Genomic DNA, 23,703 nt, shown 5'->3' on the forward strand with positions numbered 1-23,703 from the left:
TATAGTACTTATAAGCAAACAACGCTAAACTTTCAAGATATATATATATATATATATATATATATATATATATATATATATATATATATATATAATAATCCAATCTTGTGATCTTTACCGGTCATTTAAAAAAAAGAAAAAGTGAACCCGCTTCCCCATCACATTTTATTGGGGTCGGGTCTAACAACTATCATCAATGATAGTACACCTCGGGAAAAGCAATATTTTAGTCAGCAATCAGTCTTTGCTCTACCTCATCCTAAAAACCATTCTTCTCACATTCCAAACATCAGATATCGCACTCGCAAAAAGATGGAGTTGGAGGTGAGAGTCGTCGGAGGAATCGAGACCTGTTTCGTATCGTTACCAGTGAGCTTAATTCAGACTCTCGAGTCCACCACCGCTTCCGGCTACCTTCCTCCCATTCTAGCCCTCGAACTTCGCTCTCCTCAAAACGCTAACCAACTCTGGCGTGTAGCTTGGTCCGGTGCCGCTTCTTCCCATCCCTTTCCTAGTTCTATTCAGGTTCACACACCTCAACTTCTCAATTTTTCCTAACGAATTTAACTCCTAACTGAAAATGTTCAATTTTTCTTTTAGTTTTGTGTAATTTATGTTGTTTGTTGTGTGGATGAAGATTGCAAAGCAATATGCCGAGTGTATTGGATTGTCGGATCGTACGGTGGTTCGAGTAATAGCACTATCTAATTTGTCTAAAGCTACTATGGTTACCATAGAGCCGGATACTGAAGATGATTGGGAAGTTTTGGAACTTAATGCTGAGCATGCCGAGCAGGCTATTTTAAAGCAGGTGCTTATAATTACTATGTGTTATTGATTGAGAATGTGTTGTTTCACTTGTATACAGTTTTTCCTTGTTGGTTTTTTTTAATAACCGTGGTGCCCGGGCCAGCTTGTGCGTACCTTGACTAATTCTTTGGTAGACCGGATACTTTGTCTACCAAGGCTTGGGCAGATGGAAGAAATCACCTAGTGGTTTTTAGCAAAGAAAAGTTCTTCCTCGTTCTTGTGTATCATATGTTTTAGTATTTACAGGTTTTCCTGTAGCTTTTGCTTATAAAAGGTTAAACTTTAAATGGGATGGATAAGAAACTACCAGGATATGATCTTTTTTGTGAACCTTATCGATCACCTTAATCGTGATATTAAAATTTCATAATGATGCGATGCATAAGACAAATGACATTAGTGTTTAAGCCAGGTTGTTTTCTAGCAAACTGCTTGTTCCCCTAAATAAAAGTTAAAAAAGAAATGACAATTACAGAGGGCATAACCACCACTAATGGGATTTGTTGTTGGGGCAGGCGGAGAGGTGTAGCTGCACAGTGATATGTTAATTTGTATACTTTCTCCATGTTGCTCCGCTGCTTTCTTGCTTTAGGGTGGCAGATTTACGTATTTGTTTTTGGCTGATACAATAATAAACCTCGATTCATACAGTTTTTAAGAAGGATTCAATTGAATTAATGCTGTGAACTATGGGCATTTCTCTTAGAAATGGGCAAAGGATAAGAGACGCTTATGGGTTTTGGTTAGCATAAGGCAAATTATGCCTTTCATTTCTAACTAGCTTAAAACAAATTTATGAAAGATCGACCTGTTTTGATGATGTGATTCTTAGCTCAACCCTGTGTTACCTGCGAAAAAAGAATCATACCTTGGTTGCTGTCTGTCATCCTTTCTCTTTGCTCTTGGGTTTTGGTTTATTGCTCAAAGTCCAGCTAGAAAGTACTAAAAGTTTTATTTAGAATAAGCATGAGCATCTTTAATGTTACTTGTAGGAGGGAATGCTTGAGATTGTTTCAGATCCTTCTTACCCTCTAGAATTGACTGTTTGTTAACACAAACGTAGTACTTGTGTTGATTGGAGTTGTAGTTACTACCTGGAGTAGTTGAGGTGAGCAAGTTGGCCAGAGCTGCACAGTTATTTAAAAAGCAACAAGATTAATCCCATTCCCGGAGAAAAAGGGGGAAGATACTCGTTTTAATTTTGTAAACATATCAAAAGACCTACTGAACTTGTGTCATAACATACTCTTTGCGTTTCACCCTAAATTCCACATTTCTCATCTGGGTCGTGCCAAATTAGTATCCAGTTTGATCATTTAGACCATATTACCACCTATTATACCCATTCTAAAGTTTTTCCTGGTTCCGTACTTTCAGTTCACTCCCCTAGTTAAATCAGAAAAGATAATCTATCACCTGGCCTATAAACCCACTTCTTGGAAGGTAATCCATGTTCAAGTTAGTATACTATTCTGTCTATAATTTTCTTTCAAGAACAGTGTAAAGTCAAACACAATATTTAACTCGAAGCCTTGGGAATGATAATGTTTTCTTGAAGTTGACCAATACTCAACCATTGTGTATTTTATGCAGGTTGGTATTGTCCATGACGCAATGCGATTTCCTTTGTGGCTGCATGGGCAAACAATTATCACATTCAAAGTTTTTTCAATCTTTCCGCTGACACCGGTAGGTAAGAGGATGTTAATTCCTTGGTTGATGTATGTGATTTATTGCCTATCATGCTCTATTTTTTGATAAGAACTTGGTTGCTAAACTTGAAAGCTTCCCCATTACTGGAATATAAAGTTTCTGAGGAAGATGCATGTTTTGGAGCTTAATGACTACTTTCAATCATGTATTCTCTGACAATGTTGCCTGTATCTTTGTATTACATACTAGAAAGAGAAGATAATTGCTGGTATCTGTTACCGGGGCCTTTCATTTACTAATACCATGGATTAAGGCATTTTTTTTTCTTCTAAAAATAACCGATAAATCCTCAAGGCTAGTGGAGCACATTTCAAAACTCGGTGGATAATGTGCTTGCCCCTCTACTAGGTTTTTGTCTATAGTAGGGTTTGAACACGTGACATGCACCTAACTCATACATCACAAGTTGCTCTCTCACCACTAGACCAAAGCCCTGAGGCACTATGGATTAAGGCTTCTTATTTTCATTTAATCAAGTACCATTTGTTTTATATCAAGGCTTCTATTTGCTCATTTAATCAAATATCAATCCTTCTACAAGGAGGGAAAGAAGATAATGATATATAACAATTTGATATATGTTGCATATTTGCAGTATGCTTGCTAGAGTTTTTACCTTTAGCCCCTCTCCCTTTTAGCGTCAGGTTTGTTTAAAAAAAAAATAAAAACTCAGGTTTGTGTCAAATGAGATCACAACAATAGTAGGACATATATAATGTTCTTTTCACATGCTTAATATGGTTTTTGAGAACTTCATAATCATGAAAAGCTGACTTGCCCGGTTGTTTTCAGTACAACTTGTACCAGGAACTGAAGTTGCTGTTGCTCCAAAAAGGCGAAAAAGAAATATTAGTTCAGGTGAGGATTCCATGATGCAAGATGATAAGATTTCGGTCTCAAAGGCACTATTGAGAGTCCAAGATACTGGTGATCAATGTATTCATAAATACGAGGCTGATGGAGTTGAGATGAGAGTGGTTTTGACCTCTGCTATCTTCATTCATCCAGAGACAGCCAGTATATACTCTTTTGAACCTCTTCAGACTGTGGTAATAATTCCCAGATTGCTTCCCAAAGAGACCAAGAAGAATCAGGAGACAGATAGCCGTAGATTGAAAAATAGTGCAACTTCAAAGGAAGTGAAAGTAGGGGGTGCACGTGACAAGCACGATATCCATCAAGCAATGGTTCATCTAATATTTTCAGAATCAGTGGCGAAAGGACATATAATGCTTCCTCAGTCTCTTCGGCTTTATTTGAGAGCGGAGTTACACTCATGTAGGTTTTTCTTTGCAGAACTAAATTGATGCACCAATTGCAAGAGAAGCTGGTGTTATCTAACAGTTCAATTTATTACTCATTATTCGGCTCAGACTTGTTGGTATTTTAGGAAGCAAGTTACTTATATTATCATTTCTTATTAATTTGTTTTTCATATACCATTTGAACTATTCTATTGTTTGCAAGATTTTTTCTGGTTTGTCACCCATACCTAAGTATGATCCAACTTCCATAGCAATTAAAAAAAGTATGATCCAACTTCCATTGGAAACAGAAAAATAGGGAACATCACATTCATATTTTCCATTGGTTCATTGATTGATAATTGTCCAACTTGCTAATAGCCACTCCTTAAAAACCCCTCCTGTCAGAAAAGCAACGGAAGAACCTCAAAAGAATTGGACATGTTACCTGACTAAAATGTTTCTCCTATCATGTCCAGGATTCTATCAAGAATAAATTGGTTTGGTTGCAATTATTTCACCTTTGTTTTCTTACTGTAGCTCTGAAAAATTACTTTGTTTCCAGGTGTTTATGCGAAGAGATTCAATGTCAAATTGAAGAAAGAGATTCCTTTAGTTTCGCTTTCACCTTGTGAATTCAAGATACTCCCAGAGAGTGGGGTTTCTGAAGAAAATAATGCTGAAGTTTTGGGTAACAAAAAGAATAATAAAATAATAACAACACTTCTCAGAACCAATTCAGACATTGAGATGGGTACTATTGACTGGTCAACCCATGAGAAAATTGCCACAGCCTTTTCTTCTGAATCTAGCAAGGAAGACAAAGAAACGAGCGTCAAGTCTGATATCAAAAAGGGCATTGCAGCTCTTTTGCGCAGATGGTGTCTTGCACAACTACATGCTGTCACGCTAAAGGCTGGAGTGGAAGTTAAATCATTGATTTTAGGAAACACAACTTTGCTTCACTTCAAAGTGAAAGATGACAGATCCATAAAACATGGTGTCCAAACAATGAATGGTGGAGAAGCAGCACTAGATGTCGTGTATGTGTTGTCAATTTCTGATGAATCAATACGTGATGAAAAGATTGATGCATATGAAGTTGCATTTGATGAAGGAAGCAAGTTAACTACTACTCCCGAAAGCTTAGAACCTTGGCTTGGAAAGCTTCAACTGGGCAATGGTCTCTCCATTAGGACTGTCAGGGAGAAATGCTTTGCTAAAAGCACCAGTCTTACAATTTCTTCATTAGACTGGATGGGAATGGCTGCATCTGATGTGATCAATAGTAGGTATTTCCTCGTTTGATTAGTGTTAAATCATCTAAATGTCTGAATGGAACTCTAAATGCATTGAGATTTATAGGAGCTGTATAATTGCAAATTTTCTACCCTTCTTTAAGGACATCTATTTGTCTTTTACTGTGTAAATGAAGATATATTCCAACAGTAACTTTTTAGTAAAATTGTATGAGAAAGTTATGCTTATTTCCGAAATGCAACATGCCGAATCGCCTTAGTACATATTGAAAAAAAGTTTCTATTATAGGTAAGTAGGGCTTGATAAGCCAGAGTATGTTTGTGTAAGAGTAAGGAACAGCACACAAAGGGAAAAAGGAAGGGATAAATAGAGTATTGAAGGGATTGATGACGTGAATAATTTGGAAAGGAAAGAGGTAGGCATATGAAGAAAGGGAAGCAGTGTATACCACTAGTTGACCTGGAAAAAGAAATTTTGGGGTGGTGAAAGACACTTTCTTCTGTCCAGGCGTTGGGACTTTGGTGATAAAGTTGCTTTCATGTGAGATGGAGAGGTAGAGAGCTTTCTAACTATTTCCACATTAGCAGATGGCTGTCACGTACTATGTATGATAAAAGATGGTTTGGGTCGTTGAGTACTGGAATAAGTATTTAAGCTGCAAAATTTTCCAAATGGGAGAGCATGAAGTGCCAAATGCTGGAGGAATACAAGAATGCAAAGTGCAGTTTATGGTACTTCTTTGTTTTCTGATACTTTTAGGCTTTTAGCAATCTCAGTTTTCAAAATCCCATTCTTATTAGTTGATGGAGAAATAAATCCACATAATAATAACCAAGATGCGGTGGGTGGGTAAAGAGATGGAGTAATACTTTCTGCAATTTGAACTGCCAGTGCTAAGTTATCAAATCCATTGACAATTTGACATCAGTGAAGATCTTGAAAGGTTTCAGCTTTAAGTGAAAAGATTGTGAACCATGTTTGTGTTATGTAAGTCTGCAGTATGTCAAAGAGTTGTGCATGCATTTATTTCTTGTTGTCTGCCAAGCTAATATTGTGACTGGTGAATTTTTTTTGTAATCAGTTAAGTACTATTTTTCCCCCCTTGGAATAGAGGAAAATTTCCAAGGGAAAAAAATAGTATTTAACTGATTAAAAAAAAAATTCATCACTTGCATATTCATTTTTTCCCCAGTTACATACTATTTTTTTCCCTTTGGCTGAATGCTATCATCACTTGCAGGGTTGTTAGTTCTGTTATCTTCAGCGTCTTGGATGTTGTCCAGTGCTTATGATTTTCCGCTGCCAGGACATATTCTAATCCATGGGCCTTCCGTGAGTTCCCCTTTTCCAGTTCCTTTTTGTGTGTATGTGCTGAATATTTGGATGTTGAAATCTCTGGAGAAGCTTGAAAGTGACTGGATGATTTACAAGCTACCTTTATGGTGTGTCCTTTTCGTTTTGTGTTTTCCCCTCTCTCTGCTGGTGTAATGTTTGATTCCTTGAGAGATGGAATAGTGTAGGAAATATTAAGCAATTTGTCTCTCCTTTCATGCTTTCCAAGTCAAATGGAAAAGAAAAGAACTGAAAGGTCATCATAATAAAAAGACTAACCTAGTGAAAAGGAAGAAGAACGAGCTGTACTTACTTCCCATATTGTTTGACTTGCTTTGATTGTCTAGAGCGTTCTTCCAATGGTCCCGGATTAACTTGGTCCCTGCAATTTTTGGACCATTAGATATGCGAAGCCTACTAGATATAAAGTAGCCCACAATGCAGGGACCGTGCAAGTATCTTGGTGCTATATGAGTAGAGTTGGCTTATTTCAGAGGACAATTCATGCTTATGTCTTCTTATATTTCTTTGACGAGAACTTATAGATTTAGGAAGAAGCCAGAAAAAAAAGAAAAACCAAAGGAAGAAAAATTACCAACCACAAAAGGCTAGAATCTTAGGATGGAAGGAACTTGAATGGCTTCCACTCTCTTGAGGAAGCTGAATGAGTCTAAACACTCATATCTGATATCTGGCTCCATGAGATGGAAAGATGCAAGAGTTGGACCATAGCATCTCAGAGATGGCAGATGTTCCTTGGTGTTTTCAATGTAAAATAGTGATGCAAAGCAGCTTAAAGGAAGCTATTATATGCTGGATGAAAAGGATTGGGAAAAGACAACATAAAGCCATACAACTGAGAAATTCCACCTTGTATTTTACAGGTGATTTGGAATGGAAAAATCACTGGTGTTTTGAGCACGAAGAAGTTGCAACACATGTATACAACATAGATACACTCCGGTGTTTTGTGTGACAAGAAGGTGCCGCCAAAACCTAAATGTAAGTTCTACAGAGTGGTGGTCAAATCGACTATGTTGTATGGGGTTGAGTGTTGGCCAGTCAAGAGCTCTCATGTCTAGAAGATGAAGGTAGTAGAGATGAGAATGTTGAGATGGATGTGCAGGCACACCATGTTAGATAGGATTAGGAATGAAATTATTTGGGGCAAGGTGGGTGTGGCCCCTATTGAGGACAAGATGCGGGAAGCGATGCTTAGATGATTTGGACATGTGAGGAGGAGAAGCACAGATGCCCCGATAAGGAGGTGCAAGAGGTTGACATTGGAGGGCCTAAGGGGAGGTAGAGGTAGGCCGAAGAAGAATTGGGGTGAGGTGATTAAGCAAGACATGACGCAACTATAGCTGACCGAGGACATGACCCTTATAGGAAGGTGTGGAGGTCGAGGATTAGGGTAGTAGGTTAGGTAGTCTAGATTGTTCATACCGGTAGTATTAGTACGTACTCTCGCATTCTGTTGGTTTTAGGTTTCTATGACTACCCGTCCCTTCTTTCATTTTGGGTCATCTTGTTGTTATTAATGCTGTTTTTACATGGCTTCTTGGTGTTGTCCCTTCTTGTTTTTCTTTTTATTAATATGGTACTTATGCTTTCCTGAGCTGAGAGTCTATTGGAAACAACCTCTCTTCTCCACAAGGTAGGGGTAAGGTTTGCGTACGCACTACCCTTTCCAGACTCCACGATGTGGGATTATATTGGGTATGTTGTTGTTGCTGTTCACACTCTTCATAGAAGAAACTACATATATCTTTTTGTAACAACGCTCTTTGCTCAGTGCGTTCCAAGTTGATGAATAAAATTCTTATTACTTCCCAGAAACAAAATGCTATAATTTTGAGACTCAGTTTCGAGGAAACCATGGTGATAGTAAATCAATTTTGGTTTTAGATATAGACACTTGGTTCATTTATTTAGAGACAAACAAGTTTATATGTTGTAGAAGACTTTACGAGCCTTACTGAAAGAAGGGAAGAAACTGTTGGTATAATGATTTGCGTCTCTTCTGATTTGATTTATCAAAGGGTTTTAATCTACTTGAGAGCTTGGTCTATTCATCCAATTTGGATTTAGTTGTTTTTTGGCATGAATACGGTTGTTAATTAGGCTTTTAACTCCTTGTTTGGCCTTTCAATCTTAAAGGATGAGCCCAAGTATCAAAATGCAAAAGTTATTAATGGCATCTTTTGTCCTGTAAAGGTAGTTTGCAACTGTTCATTGAGGTATAATCGTTTGTATATCATCCTTGCTGATGCACACTGTCTACAAAAGTTATGAAAAAGGATGTGCGGTAAGGAAGCATACAGTCACAAGGTGCTGAGCTACCTTTAATAGTAATGGTATCCTCTAGTGGTGAGCACCCTCCACTTCCAACCAAGAGGTTGTGAGTTCGAGTACCCCAAGAGCAAGGTGGGGAGTTCTTGGAGGGAGGGAGCCGAGGGTCTATCGGAAACAGCCTCTCTACCCCAGGGTAGGGGTAAGGTCTGCGTACACACTACCCTCCCCAGACCCCACTAGTGGGATTATACTGGGTTATTGTTGTTGTTGGTATCTTTTAGGATGTGTCCTGGAATTTATGGATCTAAACAGAATGATTGTGTAGAAATCCAATCTGTGTAAAATGTGGGACGTAAGTTGATAAGTGTAACTCTATGTCTCTATCTCTATTATTTATCTAGGTTAGTTGATTTAGTATGATTTTGACCTTGACTAATGTGAATCATACAATATTATTGCAAACTGTTGAATGAACCCCAATTTGAACATTTCTTCTGTTTTTAGGGTTCCGGGAAAACACTATTAGCTACAGTAGCTGCTAAATTCGCTGAAGAAAGTGAGGACATCTTGGCCCATATGTAAGGATTTGTTTGGCCAATCCCACCAAACCTTTGTTTTCTGTTGGAAATCATCTTAACTCCATTTTGAAGCTTCAGCTTGAACATTCGTGATTCTGTACCAAGGGATGTAATCTGACTCTTGTTTCTTTCTGCAGAATTTTTTTATCTTGTTCTAAGCTTGCTTTGGAAAAGCCTTCAACCATTCATCAAACTTTGCTTAGCTATGTTGCTGATGCGTTGGATCATGCACCTTCTGTTGTGGTATTTGATGATCTTGATAGCATTATTGCAGCCTCCTCTGAGTCTGATGCTTCTCAACCTTCTTCCTCATCAGCAGTGCTTGCAGAAAACTTTGCTGATATTATGGATGAATATGAGGTGAGACTTGCCGTTAGAGCTTTAAAGGAGCTAGTTTAATATTTATCCAAGGCTTGATTTGTGTTCAATGGTGTTTGAGTCTAAACGAGCTGTATATTGGAACCTCCATGGCCAGCTTGATTTCTGTTCTCGTCTTAGGATCTGCGCTAACTCAGTTTCTCTTTCCCATAAAATGACGGAAGGTTATTTGCTTCTGAGTGAGGTAGAAATAACACAACTGATGAGAACATTAAGAGGTCGTGTGGTAGAGTGCATTAGAAAAAAATAGTGCATGCATTAGCTTTGTGTATTAGTAATACCTTGTTTGGTACACTTTTTCAACCTATGTACAACTAATACAAGCATTAGTTACACACCCTATTTGATTTTATCCTATGTATAGCTAATACATAGCAAACCATGGTATTAGCAATACCAAGGTTATTAATGCATGCATAAGCTTAGTTAACGACAAAATTGCCCCTTCAAATTTTATGCTTGATTAAAATTCATTCTACCTGTTTTTTATTAATGTAAATAAGATACAGGTTGGCAAATTTGCTTTTTCTAATTTTTTTTCCACCCCGTTTTCTAATATTAAATTCTTTCAATTAATCATCCCTTCTATTAAAATATCATATTTAATAAATAAATAAAAAGCTAAAAAGCAATTCTTTTTTTAGAAAGTAAAGTACATTTCTCTACAATCGCGAGATTCTTCCTCTTCCTCTCTTGTGAGGCCAATTGCTCCATGGACACACCGTCTTGGATCAGCAATTGCACAAACTGTATAACAACAACAAACCTAGTATAATCTCATAAGTGGGGTCTATGGAGGGTAGTGTGTACATAGACCTTACCCTTGCCTTGAGGGTAGAGAGGCTGTTTCCGATAGACCCTCGACTCAAGGAAAGATGTAATTTTTAATACACCAAAACAAACAGTCGATATTAAATAATCTCAGCATAACTAATGCATGCATAACTAATACCTGCATAACTAATACCAGCATTACTAATACACTCTATTCTGCTCTATGCTTATACACTCTACCAAACGACCCCTAAGGATTCTGACACAGTGGAATTCACGCGCCTTCCCTATTTTAACTAAGGTGCGACTTTGCTGCCTTCCCATATTATTTTTTCATGAATTTAAACAAACCTAGAAATTTTCATACTCTTCTAGTCGGTGGAATAGTAGAGGTGCGAGTAAGCTCACATTACCGGTATTAAAAGAAATCTCTTTCATGCTTGGAGAATACGGTGAAATGCTGGAACAATGTAGGAGGTAATGTAAGGCAAAGAAGTGGTGGAAATCTAGCCCTGCTTGCATATGGGGGACTGTGTGAACAGAGAGAAATGCAAGATGTTTTAAAGATATCAGCAGTCCTATACATAGAATTCAGTCAAACTGTATTTTTGTCGTTGTACTCCTGTTGCAAAGAAAATTATGTAGAGGATGCTGAATCTTTACTTGATTTGCTAGGATCACTGTAAAGAATTATAAGTAGTTCTTGTAAGATGAACAAGACTCTGTTTAATTGAAATGTAAATAGAGTGGTCAGCATTTCCTTAATGCTGATGAATATCTGTTACCATTTTCAAAAAAAAAAAAAAAGATTATGGTAAGTGTCCTTAGCCAAGGGCGTTCAAGGTTTGCAATATTATTTGCAACTTCTCTGAGGTCTTGGACTCTTGGGTGATTCATCACAGAGCCTTTTAACTGATAACGCTGTTTCTGTATGTTAAACAGGAAAAGCGGAGGAACACGTGTGGGATTGGCCCAATTGCATTTATTGCTTGCGCACAGTCTCTGACTAATTTACCACAGGGCTTGACCTCTTCTGGTTAGTCCATCATCTTTCAGGGGGAAATCAGTTTTATTATTTGTGACAGTAACTGTCTTCCTCTATCTTCAGTACCACTATACTTTATTCTTAATCCTAATGTTTGGTTTTTATTATGGTCAGGGAGATTTGACTTTCATGTTAAATTGCATGCACCTGCTACCACAGAGCGTGGTGCCTTGCTAAAACATATAATTCTGAAGCGTTCTTTGCAGTGTTCGGATGATATCTTGCTGGATATAGCGTCCAAGTGCGATGGATATGATGCATATGATCTGGTACTTAATTCAGCCCTAAGCTTGGCTAATAACTGGCTAAAACACTTTTATATATGAATGCTTGCTGCTATCTCAGCCGCGTATGAATAGCTTTTAGCTTGATCTGGAATGAGTAAATCTATCTCTTCCTGCTCTCCCTTCCAGCTAAACATCAACATTCTTTCCTGATGGTCCCTACCAAAGCAAAATGTTGTTGGGTACAATGTTTCCCAATAGTAAATTGAAAGGCGTACTCAGTTGATGTGGTGTCACCTATCTTCTGAACTATTTTCCCTGATTAATTAAGTTGGTTAAGATTGATATTGGGAAAAATAAACGTCGCTTACAGGTGACATTACGTTCAGGAGAATTGTTAATTTTATCTTAGATGTTCAAACTCCAAACATCCTGCCTTCTGCAAACAACAACAACAAAAAACCCAGTGTAATCCCACAAGTGGGGTCTGGGGAGAGTAGTGTATACGCAACCTTACCCCTACCTTGAGAAAGTAAAGAGGCTGTTTCCGATCCTGCCTTCTGCAAACAGAGAACTAAAAAGATATTCTCATTTTACTTTTGAAAATACTGACCATGTACATAACATCAACTGTAACTTTAAGGAATGTTGAAGACATAATAATATAAATATTGGGAAAAATAATTAAGTTGGTTAAGATTGATATTGGGAAAAATAAACGTCGCTTACAGGTGACATTACGTTCAGGAGAATTGTTAATTTTATCTTAGATGTTCAAACTCCAAACATCCTGCCTTCTGCAAACAACAACAACAACAAACCCAGTGTAATCCCACAAGTGGGGTCTGGGGAGAGTAGTGTATACGCAACCTTACCCCTACCTTGAGAAAGTAAAGAGGCTGTTTCCGATCCTGCCTTCTGCAAACAGAGAACTAAAAAGATATTCTCATTTTACTTTTGAAAATACTGACCATGTACATAACATCAACTGTAACTTTAAGGAATGTTGAAGACATAATAATATAAATAAACATATGCTCTCTCTAACAGTTTAAGCTTTTAGAAGAGATGGTCACACACTTCAACATAGTATACGAGCAGACAAGAAGTCGTGAGTTCGAGTCTTACTGCCACCAACTATAAAAAAGAATGTCCACATGCTTAGGCTCATAAAAAAGAATCAAGCCCGCACGTAAGTGAGCGTGTTGAAGACATAATTAAGTAAATAAAAGTGTGATCTCTCTTACAATTTAAGTTTTTAGATGAGATGGCCATACACTTCAACAAGGAATAAATGAGCTTCAGAGTAGAACTAGGAGCTAGTTTTTTTCCAAAGAGAACACTTCATTTGGTCCTTTGATAAAACAACTTCCTCTTTATTTAGGAATGTGCGGCTATCTAATTGAGAGATGGCTAGTACTAGACAACTTAGGTTCTGTCTGTGCAGGAAAAATTGGAACAAGAAATTTCTCGAGTAGAATGATGAACTTGTGAGCCCACTATTATCATGCATTTTACTGCTTATCTTTTGTTTAGTTGGGACTAGGGGTGGCAAACGGTCGGGTTGGGTCGGATATGTGTGGGTCAAAAACTGATAATGCAAAAAACGGATAAAATATCCGACCTGACTGATATTTAATACGGATAGAAAATGGGTTAACTGGCAGATAATATGGATATCCATATTATCCATAGCTTCTTGAAGATGATCATTTTTGGGAGAACTCCTAGTTTCCCAAACTTGTGGAACCCCCAATTTGAGTCTTTGCAAATGTAAAAGTTAAACCCATTGTTTTATCCATTTTGCTACCACCAGTTAGGACGTACCACTCCATTAACGTGGTTGAGCCCAAAAAATCCATCTCAATTTTGGGGGATCACGAAGTAGCTGACTCTTTCTGCAAAACTTAATTGACTCTTACTACAGAAAGTACTTTAGATTCATAATCGTCTATGATTTTTTAATTTTATTTTTGGAGAAAGAAGTGCAGCATAGATGTGATTGTTTTCACTGAACTGTACAACTGGAAAAGGGGGGGGGGGGGGTTGGAGAAGGGGAGAAAAGAAAACAAGCAGACCTGTATCTTTCTTAAACTCAAGAAGTCACCCTGTGAATTCTCTAGGAGACATCCACAAACCAGAGTTTTTATGAGATGTAACTTGCTTTTCATACTATGAGTACCCTATAGTAGGTTTTATCACTTTTTCTTCACTTCGTAAATGATTAATAACAAGGTTCAATTTCTATACCTCCTCGAATGCACTCCTGTGCTATACATTCAATAAGTACACAGCCTGCATTTTGCCAGATGTAGATGATGACTATTTGAGTATTCCAAAGGATTCTATATATTGGCCACCTTGTACAGAGAGTCTAATTATATTCCTACACATGTATCTGCATCTAGTGGTGCTTAACTTACAGCTGACTGCTGATGCCACAGGACCATTTGCTCCAACCATGGTGGGCAGGATTATTCGACACATGGCTTGTATGCTGTAGCAGGGTGCCCCATAGGTTGTTCGAGTTGTGAGTAAACCTACTGTTATAAAAAGGAGACGACTTAACAAAAACATGTGAATAAACATCTCACATTTTAGCCAAAGTAAAGACAAAGTAAATAATCTACATTGATTTTAGCAAATTAAGTGAATAAAAGAAATTAATAGAATTGTACTTTAGCAAAGTCGAAAAATAAGATTAAAACTACTTGTGGAAAGTTGTTAAATACTTTAACAAGAATCTGTTAAAATTGGTGAAAATTTACCCATTGAATCTGTATTATCCGAAGCAGTAAAATATATAAAGGTTGCTATGCAAGAATGAATTATTATGTGATCAGTGAACTATTTCCTTTTTGTGAGTAGTCTAACAATTGGTCCACACATGTTCATATTTCGTTATATCATGTACGAACATTTTGTTTTTTTCCTTATATTCCTACTCATTGTCGGATAGAGAATCAGTACAACTGCGATAGAGAATAGGTACAATTGCCCCTCTCTATCCTACTGTCTAAACAGCAATAAGCATCTGGTAGAAAGTTTTGTGGGCGAGCATTTCAACTTGAAAATGGCGATCAGAAAGAAGTATTTAGACATTTATTTTTGGTTTAACCATCCCATATCGGGAGCCCACTGTATCCGGCGGTAGAAAGGCCACTATGTGGTGTTTAAGTGCTCCGTACCAAAAGGGACTCCGTTTCCAGGGTTCAATGCCAAGACCTCCTCTGGTAAGGATGGAGGAACCTTTACAATTTCATCACGTCCTTTGGTAGTGAAGTATTTGTATTTCATAGACTGTATAATAGCTGCTGAACAGAAAACTTTAATATTGTCCATTTCTTAGTTGTATCATATATCTAGATGATTAATGTCCTACAATTGTGTTAAGGATGGAGGAATCTTTACCTTCACCACACCCCTTGGGTGGTGAAGTATTTGTACTTCATAGACTGTAAAGTAGCTGCCAAACAGAAAGCTTTAATATTGTCCATTTTTTAGTTGTATCATATATCTCGATGATTAATGTTCTAAAGTTGTATTTCTTTGAAGTCGTCAGTTGAAAATATAATTTTCGTATGAAACTTTGTTATTTGTGTTCTGGTCATAAGTTGATGGAGTTTCTGATTTTCTTTCTTTAGCTGCCAGAGGAACACTTGCATTTATGCTGGGTTTCATTTTATTTCAGGAAATACTGGTTGATAGGTCTGTTCATGCTGCAACTGGCCGCTTTTTTACTAGTGATTTGGGTGTTGGAAGACAGGAAAAACCTCTTTTACTTAAGGATGATTTCCTGCATGCCATGCATGAGTTTGTTCCAGTGGCAATGCGTGACATTACTAAACCGGCTGCTGATGGTGGTCGGTCTGGTTGGGAGGATGTTGGAGGTCTTAATGACATCCGGAATGCTATTATAGAGGTAAATGTTTATTTTCTGCTTTTTGGGGTTGTATATCCTTTACTGCTACACTAATTAATGTTTTAGTTGTTCATTGGATGAGACATTGATGTAAATTTTAAACAAGCAATTATTTATTTTATGTCTATGCGTCGGCTCATGATTTCTGTTCCCCTTTTATGTTTTCCTCTGCTTGTATGGAACATGCAAAGTAGATCGTGCACCTGTCGTCTGACCTGTTGGTCCTAAGCAATGTCTTGCGCGAAGCGACCCACTTAGAAAAAGCTTCCCTTTATGTCAGGGGAGCACTAAAAATGCAACTTCGATAGGATGCAGATTTGCATTATCAACATTCATTTGGCACATGGAGGTTAATTTGATCCTCCTTTTTCTTTCAAAACTTTGGGTTCTAATAAATACTTTGTATAATCTTTTAATTATTGAGTTAAAAATTGCCCCCACTGAAGGTGTGGATATGGCAATTTTAAATTATATGCTGGATATGAGAGAGAAAGGAAGTGGACTTCAAATTTTTTACAAAGTCATTTTGTTTCTAATATGATGAGAGAGAAACCTGAAGGTAAAAGCTTTTTTGCCCTTGGACCCATGATTTATACTCCATATTTTATTTCTTTTGAACATTTTAGACTCACCTTCCAACAATCAGAAGAAATGTGATCAATCCATTCAGCATTTTATCAATATAAATTATTCTTTCACATTTGCACTGTTTTCTTCTATTCTTTTTCCATCTCTCCTTTCCATAACAATTAAGAAACTTGCGGATGGCAACATCTATATTGGCTTTCCTGCATGATTAACGATGCTTTTGTAAGGTAAATAAGTTTATTAATATTGGGAAAAGCTCCCATATACAAGAGGTATACGGAAAAGTGGTGACTCTATATCAAAACATAATTCTCTACAATAGACACTCGGTCATCTATACAAATAGGAATCTCATGGGTGCTCTAAAAGCAATCAAAGACATGAGGCTACTCCTCAAATATACAAAATCATTTTCAATATTCCTCAAATGTATAAAATCATTTTCAATCTCCTCAAAGGCTCTCCCATGTCTCTACCTCCGTACAACCCACATTAGACCTAAGGAGGCAACTTCTCATGCCATTGGTCTTCTTTTCCCTCTGGTTGAATGATTATAGTTTGCCTATATTATTGCGTTGGCTTCAATAAAGGCAGGCAATAATTATTACTCATGTAGTGGGATAGAAACATCAACTACTAATTGGCTTGTCAGCTTGTCAGAGAGATGGAATACCAGACACTCTAGAATAACTTTAGCTTGCACTTCTTTCTTTGTTTCATGAGCTTGTTGGGGGTTCTTTTCTTTTTGTCTTGTTTCGTTATGTAACTTAGTTACTCATCTTCTATGTCCAAGTATGCTATCATTCAGCAAATATGGATGAACATCCTTGATAGTGAATGATGATAAATGGTTATAAACCCCTTTTAAGTAGTATGGGTGTTAAGCTAAACAAAAATCATGTTCTAGGGTTTGCATGTGCTTTACTTGAAGGTTCTCTTTTATATTTCATATCAACTTTAGCTTGGATCAATTAGTTCAGCATATCAAGTTCCTGTTTTTGCTGCTGTCAGATGATTGAATTGCCATCCAAATTTCCAAATATATTTGCACAAGCTCCTCTAAGGATGCGGTCCAATGTTCTGTTGTATGGCCCCCCTGGTTGTGGCAAAACACACATTGTTGGTGCTGCAGCTGCTGCATGCTCACTAAGATTTATCTCAGTCAAAGGTCCTGAGCTGCTGAATAAATACATTGGTGCTTCTGAGCAAGCTGTAAGAGAATTTACAACTTTTCCACTTCCCCTAGTACATATTGTTATTATGATGATGCCAAACACCCTCCCCGCTACTACTGCAACAAATTCTTTTGCGGGAACCGAAACAAGAGCTTGAACAGGAGCTGCTTTCGAGGCAGTGGCTTTTTAAAAAAAAAAAAGGAAGAAGGGAAAAATCAATAAATAAATTAAACATCAAGACAGAATTTGGATTATCAATCTTCTCGGGTTCAACTTTTGCTCTCATGTCTCATCCCAACCCACCTCCCAGAAGGTTGGTTGCTTAAGTTCAAGATAAGGTCAAACTGGACAAGTAAAACTTGTTTTCCTAATCATGGCCACAATAACTTGAACTTAAGTTTTCATATAATAGATTGGTCAAAGTCTTAAAAATGTTCTGAAAATCTAATAGCTATCTGAAGACCAAATTGTCAACCCCCTACATCCTAGCATCTAGCTTTTCTTGGAGCTTTTGGATTGTTCATGCTAATTATTTTGTTTTAGGTACGAGATATATTCTCAAAAGCAGCTGCAGCAGCACCATGCCTTCTATTTTTTGATGAATTTGATTCTATCGCGCCAAAGAGAGGGCATGACAACACTGGTGTTACTGATAGAGTTGTTAATCAGGTTATTTCTTGTCCATATCTTTTGTTGTTTCCATCCTCTTTTTACCTTGCATAATTTTCATTTTTGTTCAATTAATGCAGTTTCTTACTGAATTGGATGGTGTTGAAGTGTTAACGGGTGTATTTGTATTTGCTGCTACAAGGTTAGCGTCTAACAGGATGGGCTTGGTTTACTATTGCTTTCAAGTTTTTGCCTTCACTTGAATATGTGGTACCCGTATTTCATCTGTTGGCACGTTTGTCGGTTCTTGGCCTAATCAGTGATTGAGCATATATGCAGCCTTGTTATTTTGTTGAGTTTTGTACTACTAGATAGACATTAATGCAGGTTGAAACAGACGCACAGAAATGCACGGGATGGAGAGTGCATCAGTTAGTTTCCAGATTTATTGCCATTGAAGTCTCAAACCGTTCAGTGAGTTTTCCTTAATTGCTAGGTTGTAAATTGTTACACTAAGAGATGGACCACTTCCAGAGGGGAATTTATAGAACAGAGGCATTCTTTAATCTTTTCTCTTCAATCTTTTGCAGGGACTAGTCATTGGGGAAAAAAAAATTCTTTAGGTCAGAGATTAATAGAATCAATTTAGAAAATTTTTTCTGATACTCTCTACTCTCTAAAAGCTAATGGTGCCTCACATAATAATAAGGGGAAAAAAAGGCCAGAAACAACTGCTTGAAAGAACTTGGTTAATATATTTAGTTATTGTCTGTCTGTTGAACATCTTTGTTGAGGAGATTATGAAGAACAAGGGGTCGTATCAAGCTTAGGTGGTCCAAAAGTGTGTAATGCTTTAAAGATCAAGCTAGAGTCTTCCAACTTGGTATCCCTATTTACCATGTTGAGGTTATCGGTTCTGGGCAATCTCATGCGTGTCACTGAAATGGCAAAATACACACGGATATATTTGAATAGGTGTGTACGTGAGTGCTCGAGCACAGGCGAAGACATCTAAAATATTCTATAGATCAGCAGCAGCTTTCTCTTTGACTAAATCCTTTTACTTGACCTATAGTTATTTATCTAATAAAATTTGTCTTCCTTTTACTTGTAAAAAGAAACTAATAACATCTGTCCTCCTTTTAGTTGTGGAATAGGTGATCGGGGGTTGGCAGCGTTATCTCTGTGGCATACAAATTGGCATGCCTGCACCCCTTGCCTTATGAGTCTTTGAGAGTGAATACTACATGCAACTCATTCTACTTTAGACCATGGTATTTGTATAGACCTAATGAAATGCCTGTGAGAATATCTCTACTGGAAAGTAATTTTAGCTCATGAATATTTTCCCTTTTTGACCTAATGACATTTAGCTTTAAAGGTACATCAAGTACCTGTGTCTGAATGATGGAATTGAATTCATCACTACATTGTTATGTGGTATTCTTTTATGGAATAGTTAACAGCCGGTGATAAAACTTGTAGCCTAACATTCCATACCCCTGTACTGTTAAGGTTGTCTAATCATGATATACTTCTGCATTTTACTGAATACTTGATCCTTTATGAAGAACAAGAATTCATTAGCCTTCTTTTCTGTGGAAGAATACCATGATGCAATTTCTCTGATCAAGTTTGACCTTTCTTGTCTTCATTTTTAAGCAGTAGACCGGACTTGCTTGATGCTGCACTTTTACGACCTGGAAGGCTGGATCGCCTTCTCTTCTGCGATTTTCCTTCCCAGCGTGAGAGGTTGGAGATTCTTTCTGTTCTATCGAGAAAAGTAAGTCTTATTCTGATTGGGGCACTTCTTTCAATCAATCTCAAAGAGATGTTATATTATGTGGATAATGAGCAGGAGGTGTGGGATGTCTTTCCAGATTAGTTTATGCCTCTTCCCCATTCAACTACATGGTAATGGGGCTTGACTTGATTGGATTTACTCATATTTGCCTCAATTAGGAATAACCTGACAGTACAAATGGATCTTACGAAGGAAAGATCTCATTTGTTTCATTCGGGGCAAAGGAATGTAGAATACTTAGTACAATATTGGGTAACTATTAGGTTATGCTAAAAGTTAGGTTTCCCAAGGTCACCGATTTCCATGTTCTTCCGATTTAGACTCAGGCTTCCTTGGAATTAGATTGAAAGGTCTTTAACAGTCTTGGTCTATGTTGTGCGGATTTTCCAAATATGTTGTCGTACCCGTGTCAGATCCTCCATAAATGCACTGATTTTGGAAGACCTGACACGCACTGGTGACATATTTGGAGAGCCCGAGTAACATAGGTCTCGGTTCCTTCTTGTCTTTGCAAAGTGACAATATAACGGCGAAGTGTTTGTTAAATCATTTTAAAGAAATGGTAGGAGGGAAACGTGATCATTCCTATGAGTAAAATTTGGGAGGGATCAAGACAATAACAACATATCCAGTATTATCCAACTGTGGGGTGTGGGGAGGGTAATGTGTACGTAGACCTTACCCCCTACCTTGTGAGGATAGAAAGTCTGTTTCCAATAGACGCTCGGATCAGGAAAGTATAAGCACCACATTAATGAAAATATAGACAAGAAGGGACAGCACCAAAAAGCAATATAAAAGCAGAATAAAAACAACAATATAGTAAGGTGATCAACAATGAAAGAAAACAATGGTTAGTCTTAAAAACCTACTACCAACAGAAAGCGAGACTGTGTGCCAATACTACTGTTATGAACACTCTAGACTACTTACCATACTACCCTAATCCTCGACCTCTCTACCTTCCTATCAAGGGTCATGTCCTCGGTCAGCTGAAGCTGCGCCATGTCTTGCCTAATCACCTCTCCCCACCTCTTCTTTGGCTTACCTCTACCTCTCCGTAGGCCCTCCAATGTCAACCTCTCACACCTCCCCACCGGGGCGTCTGTGCTCCTGCTCCTCACATGACCAAACCACCAAAGCCGCGCTTCCCGCATCTTGTCCTCAATAGGGGCCACGCCCACCTTGTCGTGAATAACCTCGTTCCTAATCCTATCTAACCTGGTGCGCCCGCACATCCATCTCAACATGCTCATCTCTGCTACCTTCATCTTATGGACATGAGCGATTTTGACTGGTCAACAGTCAGCCCCATACAACATAGTCGGTCTGACTACCACTCTGTAGAACTTACTTTTAAGTTTCGGTGGCACCTTCTTGTCACACAAAATACCGGAAGCGAGTCTCCATTTCATCCATCCCGTCCCAATTCGATGTGTGATATCTTCATCAATCTCCCCATCCCTCTGAATAATAGAACCAAGATATTTAAAACTTCCTCTCCTAGGGATGACCTGCGAGTCCAACCTCACCTCCCCTTCCCCTCCCTGAGTCTCACCACTGAACTTACACTCCAAGTATTCTGTCTTGGTCCTGCTCAACTTGAAACCTTTAGACTCCACGGTCTGCCTCCGTACCTCTAACCAGTAAAGCTTTTGCTTTGACGATGGTCCGTATATTAAATTTTTAAGTATACTTTTATTTGAATGAAGACAGTAACTGATTTACTTGCTTAAATGCAGTTACCATTTGAAAGTGATGTCGATTTGGATGGCGTAGCTCGTTTGACAGAAGGGTTCAGTGGAGCTGACCTCCAAGCACTTCTCTCTGATGCACAGCTTGAGGCTGTCCATGATCTTCTAGATAGTGAAAATGTCGGCAAGCCTGAGAAGAAGCCAATCATCTCTGATGCTCTCCTGAAATCTATTGCATCCAAGGCAAAACCATCTGTTTCTGATGCTGAAAAGCAGCGATTATATGACATCTACAGTCAGTTTTTGGATGCAAAAAGATCAGTGGCTGCACAGGTGCGGTTTTCTTTGCTTAAAGCTGGACTGGGAGATGATTTACCTCCCTATATAGCTTGCTAGTATGATAACCTTTTCTATTGTTTGGTATAGCTAACCTCCATTCAACCATGTTTATTTACAGTCAAGAGAAGCAAAAGGAAAAAGAGCAACCCTCGCTTAACGATTGACTGCTACTCGAGCTCTATGTGCAAGAGCTTGCTAAAGACACACTAGTGACTAGCCTGATCACTTGCAGTAGCTGCATTTTGGGTGGAGTTTGTAATGACACCATCCCTTTTGTCATTTATAGTTAGAAATATCTTGTTGTAGCATTAGTCTTACCTATGTGTGGGAAAGTTGAAAGGGAAAACTTACATTAATCTGCCCGATTCTCAGTGTTATTGGGTATTCGTCTTAGTTTTAGGAGAAGAGCCCATGTCAAATTAGCGAGTGATTCTTACCATTGTTTTTTCTTCTGGACAACTGAAATGCGTCTGCAAAGAAAAACTCTGCAATAATGAACACAAATGGCTTCTATCTGTTTCAGCTTTCCCCCCAAGAAAAATGATGAGATCTTCTGCAAAAGTTAGAAGCACAGAAAAATAAATTGAGTAGATGAAGGGTGTGTTTGGGATGACGAAAAATGTTTTCCATGGAAAATGAGTGGTTTATAATTTATTTTCCTTTGTTTGGTTGGTGAGTGTAAATTTTTTTGCCTCACCTCCTTCCTCTAAGTTCCCATGTTTCATGTGCTCTTCTCCCTTCCCCCAAATACCCAACGTTTTCAGGACTTTTTTTTCTTCAATAATTTAATTATTCTTCTAAAAATTCATACAAACCCAAATGAAGTAATGTGTTGCATTACTTTTTTACGCAAAAATAACGTTGAGATTTTTTGTTCCATAACTAAAAAGAAAATACTCGTTTTCTTTTGTTAAAAAAAAGTACTCTTTTTACAACATGAAAATAAAGTACTTATTTTGTTGAAATGAAAGAAAATGCTTTTTCTACATCATAAAAAGAAATTACTTTTATTGTTGAAATGAAAGAAAATACTTTTTCTACATCATGATTTTTTTTTTTGAAATGAAATAAAATACTTTTTACTATATCATTTTGTTGAAAGGAAAGAAAATACTTTTTTACATCACGAAAAAAAAAATACTCATTTGTTAAAATGAAAAAAAAGTACTCTATCTATAACATGAAAAGAAAGTATCATTAAGAATATTTCTATTTAGTGTGGGGGTTTGGGCAAGGGTGGGATGGATGGGTGGTAGGGTGGGGGTAGGTTGGTAGGGGGTGAGGTGGGGATGGGTGAGGAAGGTTAAAAGAGAGTTTTGGAAAATGTTTTCACTTCTCTTGATAGGAAAAACATTTTAAGAAAATGAGTTCATGAGGAAAATATTTTCCAAAATATTTAAGCCAACTAAACATGAAAAATATTTTCCGGAAAATATTTTCCTTCGCACCAAACACACCCGAAGAGTTGGATAATCAATTTTTAATTTCATAAGAGTTCGAAGTTTGTTTCCTTCATTTGTTTTATCCTCGGTAGGAATGAAATTAATTCAATCCAGTCTCATTCATCCCTTTACATATGGGTTTTCGAATTTAGCTTGTACCGCTATGGGTTATTTATAACATCTTTGTATATGCAGACTCTATGTAAATAGGTATCAGAAAATGCATATCTCAAAATATTTAGGGAAATAATGCATAATCTCTGTCAATTAGGTACCACATATTCTTTTCTATTCTGTTAATATAAAAATAATATATGATATAATAGCAACAATGATAATGAATACAATATTCTAATATATTAGTGTCTGGGATCATGAAAAAAAGGGAAGAAAGTAGGAAAAAGAATTAAGCATAAGGGTGATGAATGTTGGAAATCGTTGAAATTAGTTTAGTCCAAGTAGACAAAATGATAAAAC

At 37.5% G+C, this 23,703-nt stretch overlaps 1 protein-coding gene across 4 annotated transcripts; it reads left to right on the forward strand.

The window, feature by feature from the left end:
- The first annotated feature begins 173 nt into the window (after nt 1–173).
- On the forward strand, nt 174–22,299 carry LOC104090503 (peroxisomal ATPase PEX1). Of its 4 annotated transcripts, XM_070199937.1 has the most exons (17): nt 178–525; nt 638–811; nt 2,404–2,503; nt 3,316–3,801; nt 4,333–5,055; nt 6,268–6,359; nt 9,159–9,232; nt 9,370–9,592; nt 11,327–11,420; nt 11,544–11,698; nt 15,345–15,575; nt 17,175–17,375; nt 17,882–18,007; nt 18,088–18,149; nt 19,613–19,730; nt 21,494–21,778; nt 21,903–22,299. In XM_070199937.1, exons 1-17 carry the CDS (start codon nt 313–315, stop codon nt 21,939–21,941), a joined length of 3,396 nt encoding a protein of 1,131 aa, XP_070056038.1. In that variant the 5' UTR covers nt 178–312; the 3' UTR covers nt 21,942–22,299. The 4 variants fall into 4 exon arrangements, with proteins under 4 accessions (XP_070056039.1, XP_070056040.1, XP_070056038.1 ...); XM_070199938.1 differs by lacking the exons at nt 21,494–21,778; nt 21,903–22,299 and adding an exon at nt 18,335–18,421 and having other exon boundaries at nt 174–525; XM_070199940.1 differs by lacking the exon at nt 178–525 and having other exon boundaries at nt 779–811; nt 2,404–2,499.
- The last annotated feature ends 1,404 nt before the right edge of the window (nt 22,300–23,703 follow it).

Source organism: Nicotiana tomentosiformis, chromosome 4 (genome assembly GCF_000390325.3).
Source record: "Nicotiana tomentosiformis chromosome 4, ASM39032v3, whole genome shotgun sequence".
Taxonomy (NCBI): Eukaryota; Viridiplantae; Streptophyta; class Magnoliopsida; order Solanales; family Solanaceae; genus Nicotiana; species Nicotiana tomentosiformis.

Bases quoted from the DNA above. Each gene is read 5' to 3' on its own strand.
- LOC104090503 (XM_070199937.1), top strand. From the start codon at position 313: ATGGAGTTGGAGGTGAGAGTCGTCGGAGGAATCGAGACCTGTTTCGTA. The intron at 3,802-4,332 runs GTAGGTTTTTCT...CTTTGTTTCCAG, and splicing joins GAGAGCGGAGTTACACTCAT to GTGTTTATGCGAAGAGATTC. The intron at 6,360-9,158 runs GTGAGTTCCCCT...TTCTGTTTTTAG, and splicing joins TTCTAATCCATGGGCCTTCC to GGTTCCGGGAAAACACTATT.